We start from the raw sequence: 13,658 nt of genomic DNA on the forward strand, positions 1-13,658 counted from the left end.
TGAAGGGAAAAAACCAAAAAGTAAGTTAATGCTACAGGAGCCTGACGGTGCTGTGCAATGAAAACAGACCCGTAACTGCTACACCAAGAAGAAACCGAAATCAGGAGCGGAAGCGTTGGGTTTATTTGAAGTCGGATGAAGGGGAAACGCGCTCGGGTTGCTGCTCCGCTGTGTGCGGGATGTGGAAAGGCTGGGGTGCAGGTAGGGATGCAGGCACCGATACAGGCAGGAGTGCACGAGGGAGTTGCCTGCACGCAGAAGGAGCCGGTGCCCGGACTGAGCTGTCGCCTGCCTCCTGAATCAGGGACCCCTCCATCGCGCCTTCCCTGACAGCCCCGACCTCCAGCTCCCCTCGGCCCCAGCCAGGCTGCCAGTGAGCCTAGGGCACCTTCTCCTAAAATCTTACAAATCTCGGCAGCGACTATGCGCGGTGTTTGGAGGAGATGAGTATTTTGAAAGAAACCCTTATTTTTACACTGCGCCTCTTCTTTCCCCCTCTCCTTTGCCCCGTTTAAAGAACTTGTTATTGTTTAAAGAGACCCCATTGAACTATTTCCTGCTCATTGTCACCTCTCTCCCCCTCGCCCTCTATCCAGGGATTCTCACGGCAAGGTAATAAACTGTTTCCCTCACACCACAGACCGCCACAGCCCCGGAGAATGCAAACGATTAAACCACCGGCGGGCGGGGGGGGGGTTCCAAGTGAGCCCTTCTATCCCGCACCCCACTGCCTGTTTTCTCTCCAAACAACTTGCAAAGTTCCACCAGCGGGGCTCGGGCTCCACTCCTGCCGCAGAAATTCGCGGGCAGGGGGGTTCCTTGTTGTAGGAACCGGAGCCTTCAGCTGCCAGTCTGACTTTTAGCAGAGTGGTTTCTCTGAGGCGGGGGGCTCACAGCCGCCGTGGCCGAGCCCCCTCGGGTGGCAAGGCACTGCATGCAGTAGGAGACAGAACAGGCTCCGGTACTGGCTGGAGGCTGGGGACACGGTGGCGGGGCGTGTGTGCACATGTGTGTGTGCCCTGACTGTGCCAGGCTCAGTTCACCCATTCCGCAGAGCTTTTCGGTGGCATTTCCCAGCCGGGGTTGTCGTCTCTAACTGCAACCTTCTTTTAAGCAGAAGCTCCGAGGCTTGTGACAAGGGAGAGCGTGAAGGGGTGAGAGGCTTGGGGGGGGGGGGGGGGAAGGGGAAGGACTCTTCCCATTTTCTCCCACAAATCTGAATCCGCTGCCACGGTGGCTCCTTGAAGCCAGACCCCGCGGCTGGCTGTGGCGGGCGCCGGTGGTCCCGGCGGTGGATGCTGCGGGAGGTGCCGCGCACAGGTTATGGGGCTGTTGCCGGGATGGGCCATTTCCTCCGCGGCTGCCGGAGCCCAGGCCCCGGCGGCTTTGATAGAGGTGCAAACATTTGGGGGCAGATTTACATAAAATAGCTGCGTTTAATCCCGCGGGCTGCAATTAACATCACAGGCTTCCCCGGGCACCGTTGTGATATGGCCGCGGGCAGCCAATCGCAAAGGTCGGCCGAAGGGATCAAAGCGGCCGTTCGCCAATCAGCGGCCCCCCCTCGGCGGCACGGTGATGTCACTGGGGGGATGTTTATGACGGGGTATAACAGCGGCCCCTTCCCTGCTCCCGCTCGCTGGGGCCGCGGAGGTCAAGTGGAGTCAGCCCCGGCCCCGCCGCTGCTCGGGGCTCAGCCAGGGCGCCTGCCCCGCCGGGCGGGCGGGCGTGGGCCGGGATGAGCTCCCCCGGGACGGAGGGTGCGGGCAAGGCCCCGCAGTACCGTGTGGATCACTTGCTGAGCGCCGTGGAGAGCGAGCTGCAGGCGGGCAGCGAGAAGGGCGACCCCACGGAGCGAGAGCTGCGGGTCACGCTGGAGGACAACGACCTGTGGCTGCGCTTCAAGGAGCTCACCAACGAGATGATCGTCACCAAGAACGGCAGGTAGGGCAGCCGCGGCACCGAGCCACCGCAGGCTTTGGGTGCGGGGGTGTGTGTGTATCCCGGCGCCGGGGCCGAGAGAAGGGGGGGGGGTGCTGCCCCCCGCCGTGCCTCGCGCCTCCGTGTCGCCCCGCAGGAGGATGTTCCCGGTGCTGAAGGTGAGCGTGTCGGGGCTGGACCCCAACGCCATGTATTCCTTCCTGCTGGACTTCGTGGCGGCCGACGGGCACCGCTGGAAGTATGTGAACGGGGAGTGGGTGCCGGGCGGGAAGCCGGAGCCGCAGGCACCCAGCTGCGTGTACATCCACCCCGACTCGCCCAACTTCGGCGCGCACTGGATGAAGGCGCCCGTCTCCTTCAGTAAAGTCAAACTCACCAACAAGCTCAATGGCGGCGGGCAGGTAAGGACCCTCTCAGAGCGGCTGGACTAGCCCCAGCCCGGCCTGACCCAAGGGGCGGCGGGGTCCTGCCGAGCCACTACTACCGCCCTCCTTGGTGCTCGTTTTTATACCGCCGCTACCAAACATGCGTTCTTTCCGCCGAGGATGGGTGCCTTCGGGGTTTGACTTTGTTACATGTCTTTCCACTTTGAATAGCTGCTGATGCCAACGGAGTAGCAGACGCAACTTTCTGGCTATTTGCAACCAACGTGTTTGTGTCTATGCAAGCTGCCTGTCAAGTAATAGGGATGAGGATAACTAGGCACAAAGTCGGAATGTCTGACAGCAGTGTTCCCTTCCTTTTCTTACACCTTCGTTCTTAGGATTTATTTCTACCTGTTGCCTCTTTCTCCTCCACTGGAAAGACAGATCATTAGACAGTTTAAGCCCCGATTGCTATCTGTGCTTACTGCATCTACCGCCGCTCTGTCACCTTTTACACATTCTATCCCTTTGCGCACAGATCATGTTGAACTCTCTGCACAAGTACGAGCCCAGGATCCACATAGTGCGAGTGGGTGGCCCGCAGCGGATGATCACCAGCCATTCCTTCCCAGAGACTCAGTTTATAGCCGTGACGGCCTACCAGAACGAGGAGGTAAGCACAGCAGGGAAGAGAGGATGCAAGTACCAGGGGGTTTCAAGTGACAAAGCGTATGTTACAGAGCAAAAAATAAATGGCTCGGTTTGCGTTTTTCTCTGTTTCTTCTGTGCTTTGTTTGAAGCTAAATATAAGAACTGAAGTTAATATATGTAAAAACCCTGTGAATGTATCATAGCACAAAGTTCTGATCGCTTTTTGTCTCAATGTGCACTGCAAATTCATTGCAGGAGAATAATCCTTAAGAGATTCTGTGGGCCAAACAGGTATGGTAGCAAACCCAGTTGTCACTTTCAGATACACAGTGAAATAACTGGATGTGTCATTTTCAAAATTGGCCTTTCTCTCTTAGCCAAAATGCACATCTATGTTTAATAAATCTCTCAACTACCAGTTAGTTTTTATAACTCTTTCGTGCACTACCTTTTTTAGCTGTTTCCTCAGCTGATCAATAAAAACAGGCAATTCAGTCTCTTAGAATTTGGCAGAGAGATTAATTAACTCTCTGCTAATAGTTCAGACCTTAGAGGCTGTTTAATTGATGTTCATAGGTTGGTGTTCTGGGCCTCATTCAAAAATCTGGGATTGCACTAACTTCAGTGGATAGTCCTAACTCAAATCCTAATATCTGTATGATAATGAACGGTGATACTTGCAAATAAAGATGTTTGTTGTTGTTTTTAGATAACGGCTTTAAAAATTAAATACAATCCATTTGCAAAGGCATTTCTTGATGCAAAGGAAAGGTGAGAGCTCTTAATTCTAAAGCCTGGATTTTTTACATAAATTTGTAAAAGCATATTCCTAACTAAAACAAGATGGTTTCTTTTCTAGAAGTGATCACAAAGACATGATGGAGGAAGTGGGAGACAACCAGCAGTCCGGGTATTCGCAGTGTATGTTTTCCTTCATTCTTCATCATGAGCATAACTTTGATTTCTTCCATCTCATCTGTTAAAAAAAACTCTGGGAGGTGTTTTGCTGTCTTGCTTGTTAGTTTGTAGGCAGAATAATATTCCTAATCCTTATGATTATGGTTCATGCAGGTTTATGATTGCATAAACATCACAATCTATGTTTGTGTGGTGTTAAGACTTCTGTATTACATTCACAGTCTGTTCATAGAAACTTGCAGTTACCTACATGTCTAAAAAGACAGCTGCCTCTGTATACAAGGACAAGAATATTCATATGGATATGGAGACAAAAGTTTATTTCCAAGTACAGCAGAAAATCATCGAGATAGTACTTATGTTTTAAGTACTTTAAAAAAATAAGGGGCATTTGCTTAAAATATTTTGTTTTCAGATGGATATGAAGCATTAGTGTTTTCATGATTTCTGTTTTAAGAGTTTGTTGCAAAAAATGTGTGCAGCCTATAAAGGGGAGAATTTGAATTGCAATAGGAATTATTTTGTTTCGGTGAAAATACTTCAGTTTTAAGAGTTCTTCTTAGCATCTTGAGAAACCTCAGAGCTTAGCTATAGAGAACCCCGTAGAGCAATTTAAAACTGAAAATTACACTTAACAATTACTGAGCACACACTACCTATGTAAGGGAGGGTTTAACATTTCAGTGTTTCCTTGCTGTGATTGTAATCAGCTAGTAGTTTAAAAAAAACATGTTAGTTTGTCATGGGGCATCTTCTAAGCTGTTGTCTAATTTTCCTCCATAAGATCATGTAAGATCATGTAAGAAACTTGTAAAGATCCAGTTTGCAGCCGTGTTGCAACTGTTGCTTTTCCTGAATGCACATTTCCTCACTGGTCAATTATTTTCTCCTATGAGGAAATGCTGAGAGAGTTGGGGTTGTTCAGCCTGAAGAAGAGAAGACTCTAGGGAGACTTAAAAGGGCCTGTAAGAAAGATGGGGAGAGACTTTTTAGCAGGGCCTGTTGCAAACAGGATGAGAGGTGATAGTCTTAATGTAGAAGAGGGGAGATTCAGGTTGGATGTGAGGAGAAAGTTCTTTACAATGAGGGTGGTGAAACACCAGCACACGTTGCCCAGAAAGGTGGTAGATGCGCTATCCTGGAGATACTCAGGGCCAGGCTGTCTGTGGTTCTGGGCAGCCTGATCTGGTTGAAGATGTGGCAGCTCCTTGCAGGGAGTTTGGACTAGATGACCTTTAGGGGTCCTTCCAACCCAAACTATTCAATGATTCTGTAAATTATTTATCTCATTGCTGTGATTCTTTCCCTGTCTGGCTGCATTACATCCCCATCTTACAAACCTTTTGCTTCCCCACAGTGGGTAGTTGGCTTATTCCTGGGACTGGGGCTCTGTGCCCACCTGCCAATCCTCACCCTCAGTTTGGAGCCCCCCTGTCGCTCTCCCCTGCTCACAGCTGTGAAAGGTACTCATCGCTGAGGAACCACCGTCCTGCCCCCTACCCCAACCCCTACACCCATAGAAACAACTCGCCAAGTAAGTCCAATGTTGCAGCTCTGTAAAGAGATGGGAAATGAGCTGAGGGATGTGAGCTTTGAGCAGTGGGCGTCTTGAGCCATGCCACAGAAACTGAGGTTGCTATCTGGCTCAGTTTGTGCAGTGGGCTTGGGGCCAGCATTGCAAAGAAACAGGGATGATGAGTACATGTCCCCAGTCTCTTTATGGTGAAAAAAACTGTGGGTGTGTAGAACTGTCTCCTGCTAATTAGTGATTTGTGCTGGCTTTATCTTGTGCTTTTTAATTCCTAGAAGCAGTGAGCTTAAACTTACTTTGCCTATTTTTTATTTAAGTTTGAAAGTGAGTATATTAATCATTATTAAAGGTAATATAACGATGGGATGAAGTGTATGTCTGGTTCTGTCAGCCTCATTTACTAGTAACACATAATAAATGAGTGCCTGGTTCTGTCAGTTTCACTTGCCTATTGCTGTAGTTAACATCAGTGCATTAAGGCTGCACTCGGTGAATGTGTCAAAAATGGATATGCAGAAACAATATGGAGCTGAGTAAACTGCAGAGCTATTTAAAAGTTGTGCTCAGGTACAGCCAAATAGCTTAAGGCTTAGGCATAGATACTTAAGGGAGGGGAGATTTTTAAGAGTGAGTTTTTTTTCTCCTTTCTTTCTTATGGTAAAGGTCTGTGACCATTTTTGTCCTTCAGCTTGTATGGATATTGGAGGGGCCCATTTAAAAGAAATAGTTAATATTTTGAACTGTGAAGTAATACGCAGGGCTCCAGATGCAAGCTGACCAGTCCTCTGGGCAGCTTTGTAGTTAATTTTAAGTGAAAATCTAGCTTTCTGTGGAAGTTTCTTGCACCTTGGAAATTGTGAGTTCTGGGACTTGAAGCAGAATAAAAGAATAAAACGCCTCTGGTGTTCCTTCTTGTTCAGTGGTCCTCAGCAAGGAACCTCTTCTCCTTCCTTAAGCCAGCTGCCCCAGCAACTTCTTTCTCACTTTACAAGATTCCCTGTATAGCTTCCTAGCACCTCTGCCACATTGGCCAGCTGGTTTTGGTCACAAGCTGAGTAGTTTAAGCCACAGTCCGATCACTCCTGATGGTGCTTAAGGCAAACTCCAGAGCCTGTGATGTCATGCTCAGCTCAAAACTGGGATGTGTGATCCAGGGATATGCTTGTTATCCAGGGCTGCCAGGCTGTTACTGCCAGTGTAGATGATGGAGATAAAGAAGGAGCCCTGGAAAAGTGACTGGGACAGTGCAAGTAGGGAGCCTGCCTCTTCCCACTGACCAAAGAAGGAAGTATATGATGAATTAGCAGGTGGTTTGAGACAACTTTTTTGCCATAGATCCTTCATAGAAGTAAGGCTTTGCAAGTCGAGCAAAATAACACATCAGCAGGGTCAATGCCAGGGAGTGTGTAAGCTTGACACACCTGGTAACTGACATAATTTTTCTCTCAGTGTATGTGTGTATGTAACTTTGGGTTTTGTTTTGCAAGGCAGCAATAAGGGAGTGTAATTTAAAGCTATACATTACATTTGAATACAAGGTCAGTATTTGTTCTGATTCTAGTGTGTTTAAATACTTGCTTATTTTTCTCAGCATCCTATGCCGATAACTCCTCTGCCTGCCTTTCCGTGCTGCAGTCCCATGACAACTGGTCTTCTTTAGGAGTTCCCACACACACAACAATGCTGCCCATGAGTCACAGCACTGGCACTGCCACCAGCTCCAGGTAGGAATCCAACCCTTAGCAGCCCTCAGATTGGTGTATTGGCACTTTGTAGGAAGAGAAGGCTGAAAAAGGAGGTAGTCACCAGCAAATTAGAAATCTTTATGGCCGTGTGCGTGTGTGAATCATTAGCTACCTGGGGGGCACTGAAAAAGACTATTCACAAGGAAAACAGATTGAAGAATCAGATAATTCTTATTTTTATATTTTAGTTTTGGAAATGTAGACACTTGTGACAGCAATATTTGGTAAATTAAGGATTATGAATCACTTAGACAAATATCCGTTGGATTTAAGGGTGCTCTTTTAGGTTACATCTCTTTCAAGCAAAGTGGTGTTAAAGTTTAATTTTGATCTGTTTCATTTTAGGCAGTCACTGCTTTCCCAGCCATCTCCACAAGCTCTTGTGTTACAAATGAACTGTAGTGTGGAGAAGGAGTAGACAGTTGGGGCAGTAGATCTTTACGCAATAATTGCCACACAAACTAGCATTGTATGGGATCATTCACATGGTGAAAGCCTTTGCCACTTTGTGATCTTTTCTCCTCTTTGTAATTGTCTTCAACTTTTGTATCCTTTAGCAGAGATTTAGCTTACAGTCAGTCCTTTGGAGCTAAATTGGAAAATGCAAAGAGACGCAGATAAGGTGGTAAAATCTTTGGTATTAACCACAGAGGGCTGAGGTTTGGGCATCTTTCTCAGCAATTCAGACTGTTTGTGGAAAGCATTTTCATTTAACCATGCACATGGCATTTAGCTGCGAATCACAGTATGTACTACTTTTACCTGATATAAGGTAACTGTATTACTGGTCGTAAGTTTTACTTCTAGATATATATTAATCAAGTAAACGGGTCCTTCTAGCACTTCTTTTTATGTCTGACCCTCAGAATACACATTTGGAAAGTTGCAAAGTCCACTGGGTTTTAGTTACTGACTGAGTTGTCTAGTAGGTAAAAACAATAGATCTTGAACTGTGGGACCCCAGGGAAGGCAATTCTGCCACCCCTTGTGCTAAACTCCTATCTGTAAAGTAAAAATAATATATATCTTTCTTGTTAAACTGCTTGGGATCAATAGGTAGAAAGTGGTGTGTAGTATTACATGGCAGGACAGAACTTTTCCTCATAGTTTCTTTTGCATCACCTTGTTTCTTGTAATTTATGTGTTTATATGTATGTGTGTATGTGTATACATACTTAGAGGACAGAGTAGAGGCTGTAGTGTTCTGGCAAGGTTTTTTTTTCTTTCAAGCTGCCCTTTTATGTAGTATCCATGCAATCTGCAGCCATCAGCCTGGCTCTTCCCCTTTTAACATGAGATGATCAACAAGGAGGGCTGAGTTGCTGTCTGGAGGCATCAATCCCTCTCTGTCTGTAGAGGCACCCAAGGGCTCTGACAGACTCATGGCAACGAATTCAAACCTGCCTTTCTTCCAGCAGGCACCGGAGTCACTAACAACTTGTTTTATTTACCACTTTCCCTTTCGCAGTCAGTATCCAAACCTATGGTCTGTGAGTAACAGCACCATCACGCCGGTGTCTCAGTCAAGTGGGATGTCCAATGGCCTGAGCTCCCAGTTCCTGCGTGGCTCTCCAGCACACTACACTGCCCTCCCTCACCCAGTCACTGCTGCCTCCTCTGCCTCCCCGCTGTATGACGGTGGGCCACCCTCCGACCTGCCTGATAGCCAGTATGATGCCTCAGCACATGCCAGGCTGGCATCCACGTGGACACCCGTCACCCCCCCTTCCATGTAAACCCAGGCTTTTTCCTATAACACAGACTTTTTAGCTACTGAGTTACTTTAAATGTTTAATCCTTAAGGAAGAGTAACAGGAAGCATGAAGAGTAAATTACAAAGCATCTGCACTGCTTTGCATAGAGCATCTACATTATACCTCTTATAGTAACAGTGCCTCATTGACTTCATGTAGAGTTTACAAACCTCGTGAGCGTGCAATTCTGAGAGCAGATTCACTGCTTTTAATCTTTTTATTGCTTTTTGTTTTGTTTTTAATTTTAACTTTGATAGACCTAAGTTTTAAGATTTTAACTTAGATTCCAAATTTCTCAGTGGTCTGATAACTTCTGGACCTGAAGTTTGGCGTTGTTCTTGAGTAAGTTACTCCTAACTGTTTTCCAGTTAAATTTTTGTAATGGCAATTTAGCTATAGTCATGAGAAGACTTTCATTGACCTTCTAGTTAGAAGCATTCTGAAATATGCACAAATGTAGCTGATGAGTGAAGTTTTTTGGAAAATCATGTGCACTAACACGTATTTGCTTTACAAATATGTGGCATTCTTAACTGTATGCTTATTTCCTTGCTGCTGAATTAACAAGGCAATCTGCAAGAGCTATATTCTTACTAATAAATGCAGTATTAAAATTTGTCCTAAATTCTTGTACACAGAAGACTGCTTTTAGAGATAAGTTGTGCTGTTTGATCGCATAAACTTCAAATATATGATTTTAGCTAAACATTTAATTTCAAACAGCCAGTGTCTAATTAGGAGCCCTATCCTAAACCTTTTTGAGCCCCTGAAAAAACATCACTCTTTTTATGGTCTCTGGCTCAGGCCTTAAGGGAGGGAATTCAACACCTGGAGAATCATTCTAATTTATTTTATTTCAGTGTTGTACCCTGTTGATCTATATTTATTATTTGGTAAGTTACAGCTTTAATTTCTACATGGTAAGATATGTAAATAAACCCTCAACCTATGCTGTACTCCTTTAAGACAATCATGTGTGGGATATGTCACCCAATGGCACACTGAACAGCACAGATGTAAGTAGTTAACTTATTGTAAGAGGAAAATCTCTAGTTACTAATAATCGGGGCGGGGGGGGAGGGAGTGCAGATATACTAAGCTTTAAAATACACTGACTTCTTGACTCGCTGGAAAAATCATGTCTTGATAAAATACTTCTTTCAAGACTCATTAAGTAATATGACAAATTTCTAATGCAGGCTAACCCAGAACATCGGTTCAAAGTGTGCCTTTGGATATGTCTCTGTCCTACTGACTCTAGCAAGTACATATCCTGAGGAAAGCGAATTGTTTTGCATAAGCCATAATAAATAATTTTTCTAATGAAGTGCCTAATATAGGAAAGCAAATTTCTATATCAGGGAATTCCTTGAATGGCTCATTGACATGTGCTCATGTGCTACAGTGGCAGCTTTGATATGAAAAAGCAAGTATTTGCCACCATTTTGGTCTCTTTGGCACCCTATGGAGGTTCCTGCACCTAGAAAGACTCTGGCAGGGGTTTCTCCCCTCAGAAGGATTTGCGTGCAACTGCAGGCTGGGGGTCTCCTGGAGGCATTCCAGCAGGGGACAGCACAGAAGGCAGATGGCTGCACCACCACGTTCTCTGTCAATATGTAAATACTGATCTAAGCGCTCCTATTTTATTGTGAAGGTAAATGTGTAAATGATGTAAGTGCATTATTACACAGACTATGTTTTAGAAATTAGTGACATGTTTCATTGTGAGTTGTTTGGGTTTTTTATTTGTATTTCGGAAGTATAATTTAAATTAAAAAAAGAAAAAAAAAGAGTAAAGATTCTTAAATGAACTTGGTGCTCAGTTTTCAGTTTGTGGGGGTGGTGGGAAAGGTGAAACAAATGCACATCAGATGGTAGGTTGACCTTCCACGGAAAGGTTTCACAAATGGCTCCTGCCACACAGTGTCTTCCAGCTGTGGGCGAAGGGTGAGAGAGTCCTTCATAACCAAATTAATGATTGTTTATCATGAAGAACTTGGAGACATCTTCAGATGCTACATTCTCCTCATCTGCTTCTCCACCTCTTATTTCCCATCCCCTTTCCAGTCTTAACCATTCTATGATTCTATGTTCCCTTGCATGACCCCTAGCAGGCAGCCCATGAGGAACTGTCTGCTCCAAAGAGGCTTGCATGGAGGACAGCCCACAGCTGATGTCCAACACAGAAGTCATCAGTTTCTCAGGTTCTTACAGAGCTTGTACTGAGTAAATGATTGTCATGTCCATGTGGATAGAAATGGCTGGGGCTATTTATTAAATTACAAGATTTAACTGGGGCTTGCTGAACTGACCTGAGGGCAGCTGGATCCTTGTGGCTGTGAAGTGGAGGAGCTTGGTCCCTGTTTCCTGCCAGACCTTTATATATGGCCTTAGAGGCCTCTGTGACACTGTTTTAATGTGCACTTAATGCTGACAGGAGCTTTCCAATGCCTGGAACCGCATGTGATGCTAACCTGGGAGTTAAATTCTAGGTCCTGAAAGAGTTCAGCTCTTAGTGCGAGAGAACTGAACTCGTCTCACCTCTGCCTAGTGAGCAACCCTGGCCATGTCACATGGGTAACTTATCTGCTGGTCAATACTTGTATACTTGAACCAAAACCAGATAACCATTAAAATAATCACTTTGAAAGGATTTCTGAGCCAGAAGAATAAGCACACACACAAGGCCTTTATAGAGGCAGCATTGTATGCCTCCAGGCAGCAAAATGCTGCTATCGGATGGATCTTACCTAACTGGCTTTTTTGGTGTGGGTTGTTTTCCCTTCCGTACTTTCAAATTAAAGAAACCGAAACCTTTCATACCATTGAATGCAAGCTGCATACTGCTTTAAAGCAGACTGAGCATTTCATCATGTGTATTTTCACACCTGCTCTGCCACCATCTTCTTCCTGAACTGTATTTTTTCTTACTTGGTTTGTGTGGCCAAGCAGCCATCAAAGGCACTTCAGACTCACAAATACCGTATCAGGATTGCAGCTGCTAGAGGAGCTGGGCAGTCAGACCCAGATCATTACAAATAACCCAAGCCAGCGTGAAACCCACATGGACTTTGTGTGACTCACCTGGAGAGGCTTTTCTCACCCATGGATTCACACAGCAGCGCTGTGCTGTGCTCCCACCGCTTCGCCCACTGGTGCCACCCCTGGGGCTGATGGCAAAGGTGAGGTGGAAGCACAAACGTACCCGATGTTTCCACATGCTGAGGAAGGCTGGTGTGAGACAGCTCACCTCACCCAGCCCATTGGCAAGCTCTGCACCAGCTCAACCACAGCTTTTCCCCGCTGCTATGACCATGCAGCATGCACCCCCCAAATACTACAGACAGCTCTGAGGCTGGGAGAAGGACTAAGCTATCAGCAAATGCTCAGCACTTTTAGGAAACCTACATTGTTTACTATCTCAGCATGTTAATTCTTTTTTCCTTTCTTCATTTTTCTTTTGGTAACAAATAGTTGCCATCTGCAGAGATCTCTGTAGACTCCTCAGCCTTATTGTCTCACTCTGTCTACAAGAGCCATGTGAATACTCAGTCCCACGCAGGAGTAAAACATGAGACTAGGTAATCCCACACTTGTCTCCAGCTGGACCCTTCCCCACAGATGTCAATGAGAGTTGTGAGTTAAGTAGATAATACACACTAAGCTACTGCATTACTGTCCAAGCAGTAAATGTAATTAAATTTGAAAATTTAGTTTTTAAAAGTAAATAAAAATTAAAAATAACTAAAATAAACAGTAAAAATTTATAAAAACACATATTCTTAGGCAGGTGTAAGGAAGACAATCAGCAGGAACACTGTGGTTTTGAAATTTCATGCAGACCCATTCCAGTGTCTGCGCATCATTTTAATTCAGAGGCTTAGATCTGTGGAAAAAATAATTTCCTCAGTCTTTAGCTGCTTCTGGATTTCTGTGCCTGTGGAAACTGATACAAATAAATCAGGGAAACCAGTCTGAGTGGTACATGATACAGTTCCACATATGCCTTCACATCTGACAACGTAAAAATTCCTTGAGAAGATGTTAGTAGACCCAAACCCCTGTTCTCCCACTGCACATACCACTGTGATATCAAGGACCTGGGCATCGTGGGCTTTAAAGGCCAAGGTTCTATGACTGGCTAGAGTTTGCTGGGCAAGCAGCTGCAGGATTTTTCTTGCCTTTTCCTCTCCCTATCTTCCTGCACTACAAAAGTAGGCTACTGTTTCTTGATGCTAGTAAACTAATTAACTGCCTCAGTCAGTCCACCAATGCCAATAATTCTTCCGTGATTTGCAATTACCAGACTTGTACCACATAGAGTTGGAAGGGGCCTCCTGAATCCAGTTCCTTAATTATAGACAATCCCTTCACTGAGACCTTTTAAGAGCACACTAGGGTTTGTCTCAAAAACAGCTGGTGAGATTTTGCAGAGATTTTTTTGTGCCTGTGGCTAGTAGAGCTGTTTATTTTGTTGGGAGACTGTTGCAGTCCCCTTGCTTCTCAGTGCTTAGGAGCTATCTTTTAATTGCCAGCTGAAATTTAGCTATAATCATCTTATGACTATCTGTTCTTGAGCCAAAAACCATTCCCAGCTTAAATAGTAGTTCTCCTTTGGTAGTGTTTAAATTGATATGTATTGTTAGGTGGTGATTTCTCTGTCTCTCTTTTGATAGATTATTAAAACTCAGTCTTCTCTCAGGTAGCTTTCCCTCTCCTGCTGGCCCTCTGAGCCTCCATGGCTCAATGAAAG

At 45.4% G+C, this 13,658-nt stretch overlaps 1 protein-coding gene across 6 annotated transcripts in view; it reads left to right on the top strand.

Moving 5' to 3' along the window:
• Nucleotides 1-283: 283 nt before the first annotated feature.
• The window catches only part of TBXT (T-box transcription factor T), a 55,970-nt gene continuing 42,595 nt past the window's right edge, over nucleotides 284-13,658 (top strand). Inside the window, exons 1-8 of one of the 6 annotated variants that reach the window (XM_061471393.1) lie at nucleotides 284-1,944; nucleotides 2,078-2,342; nucleotides 2,845-2,979; nucleotides 3,667-3,728; nucleotides 3,817-3,882; nucleotides 5,240-5,409; nucleotides 6,998-7,130; nucleotides 8,620-10,716. In XM_061471393.1, coding sequence (XP_061327377.1) covers nucleotides 1,739-1,944; nucleotides 2,078-2,342; nucleotides 2,845-2,979; nucleotides 3,667-3,728; nucleotides 3,817-3,882; nucleotides 5,240-5,409; nucleotides 6,998-7,130; nucleotides 8,620-8,887 — 1,305 coding nt within the window. In that variant the 5' untranslated portion in view covers nucleotides 284-1,738 and the 3' untranslated portion in view covers nucleotides 8,888-10,716. Of the gene's footprint in view, nucleotides 1,945-2,077; nucleotides 2,343-2,844; nucleotides 2,980-3,666; nucleotides 3,729-3,816; nucleotides 3,883-5,232; nucleotides 5,410-6,997; nucleotides 7,150-8,619; nucleotides 10,717-13,658 lie in introns of those variants that run through there. The other 5 variants (XM_061471392.1, XM_061471394.1, XM_061471395.1 and 2 more) reach the window with 5 other exon arrangements.

Source organism: Pezoporus flaviventris, unplaced genomic scaffold, assembly GCF_033815535.1.
Source record: "Pezoporus flaviventris isolate CSIRO_AGI_PZ_B2104156 unplaced genomic scaffold, CSIRO_AGI_Pfla_v1 ptg000066l, whole genome shotgun sequence".
Lineage (NCBI taxonomy): Eukaryota > Metazoa > Chordata > Aves > Psittaciformes > Psittacidae > Pezoporus > Pezoporus flaviventris.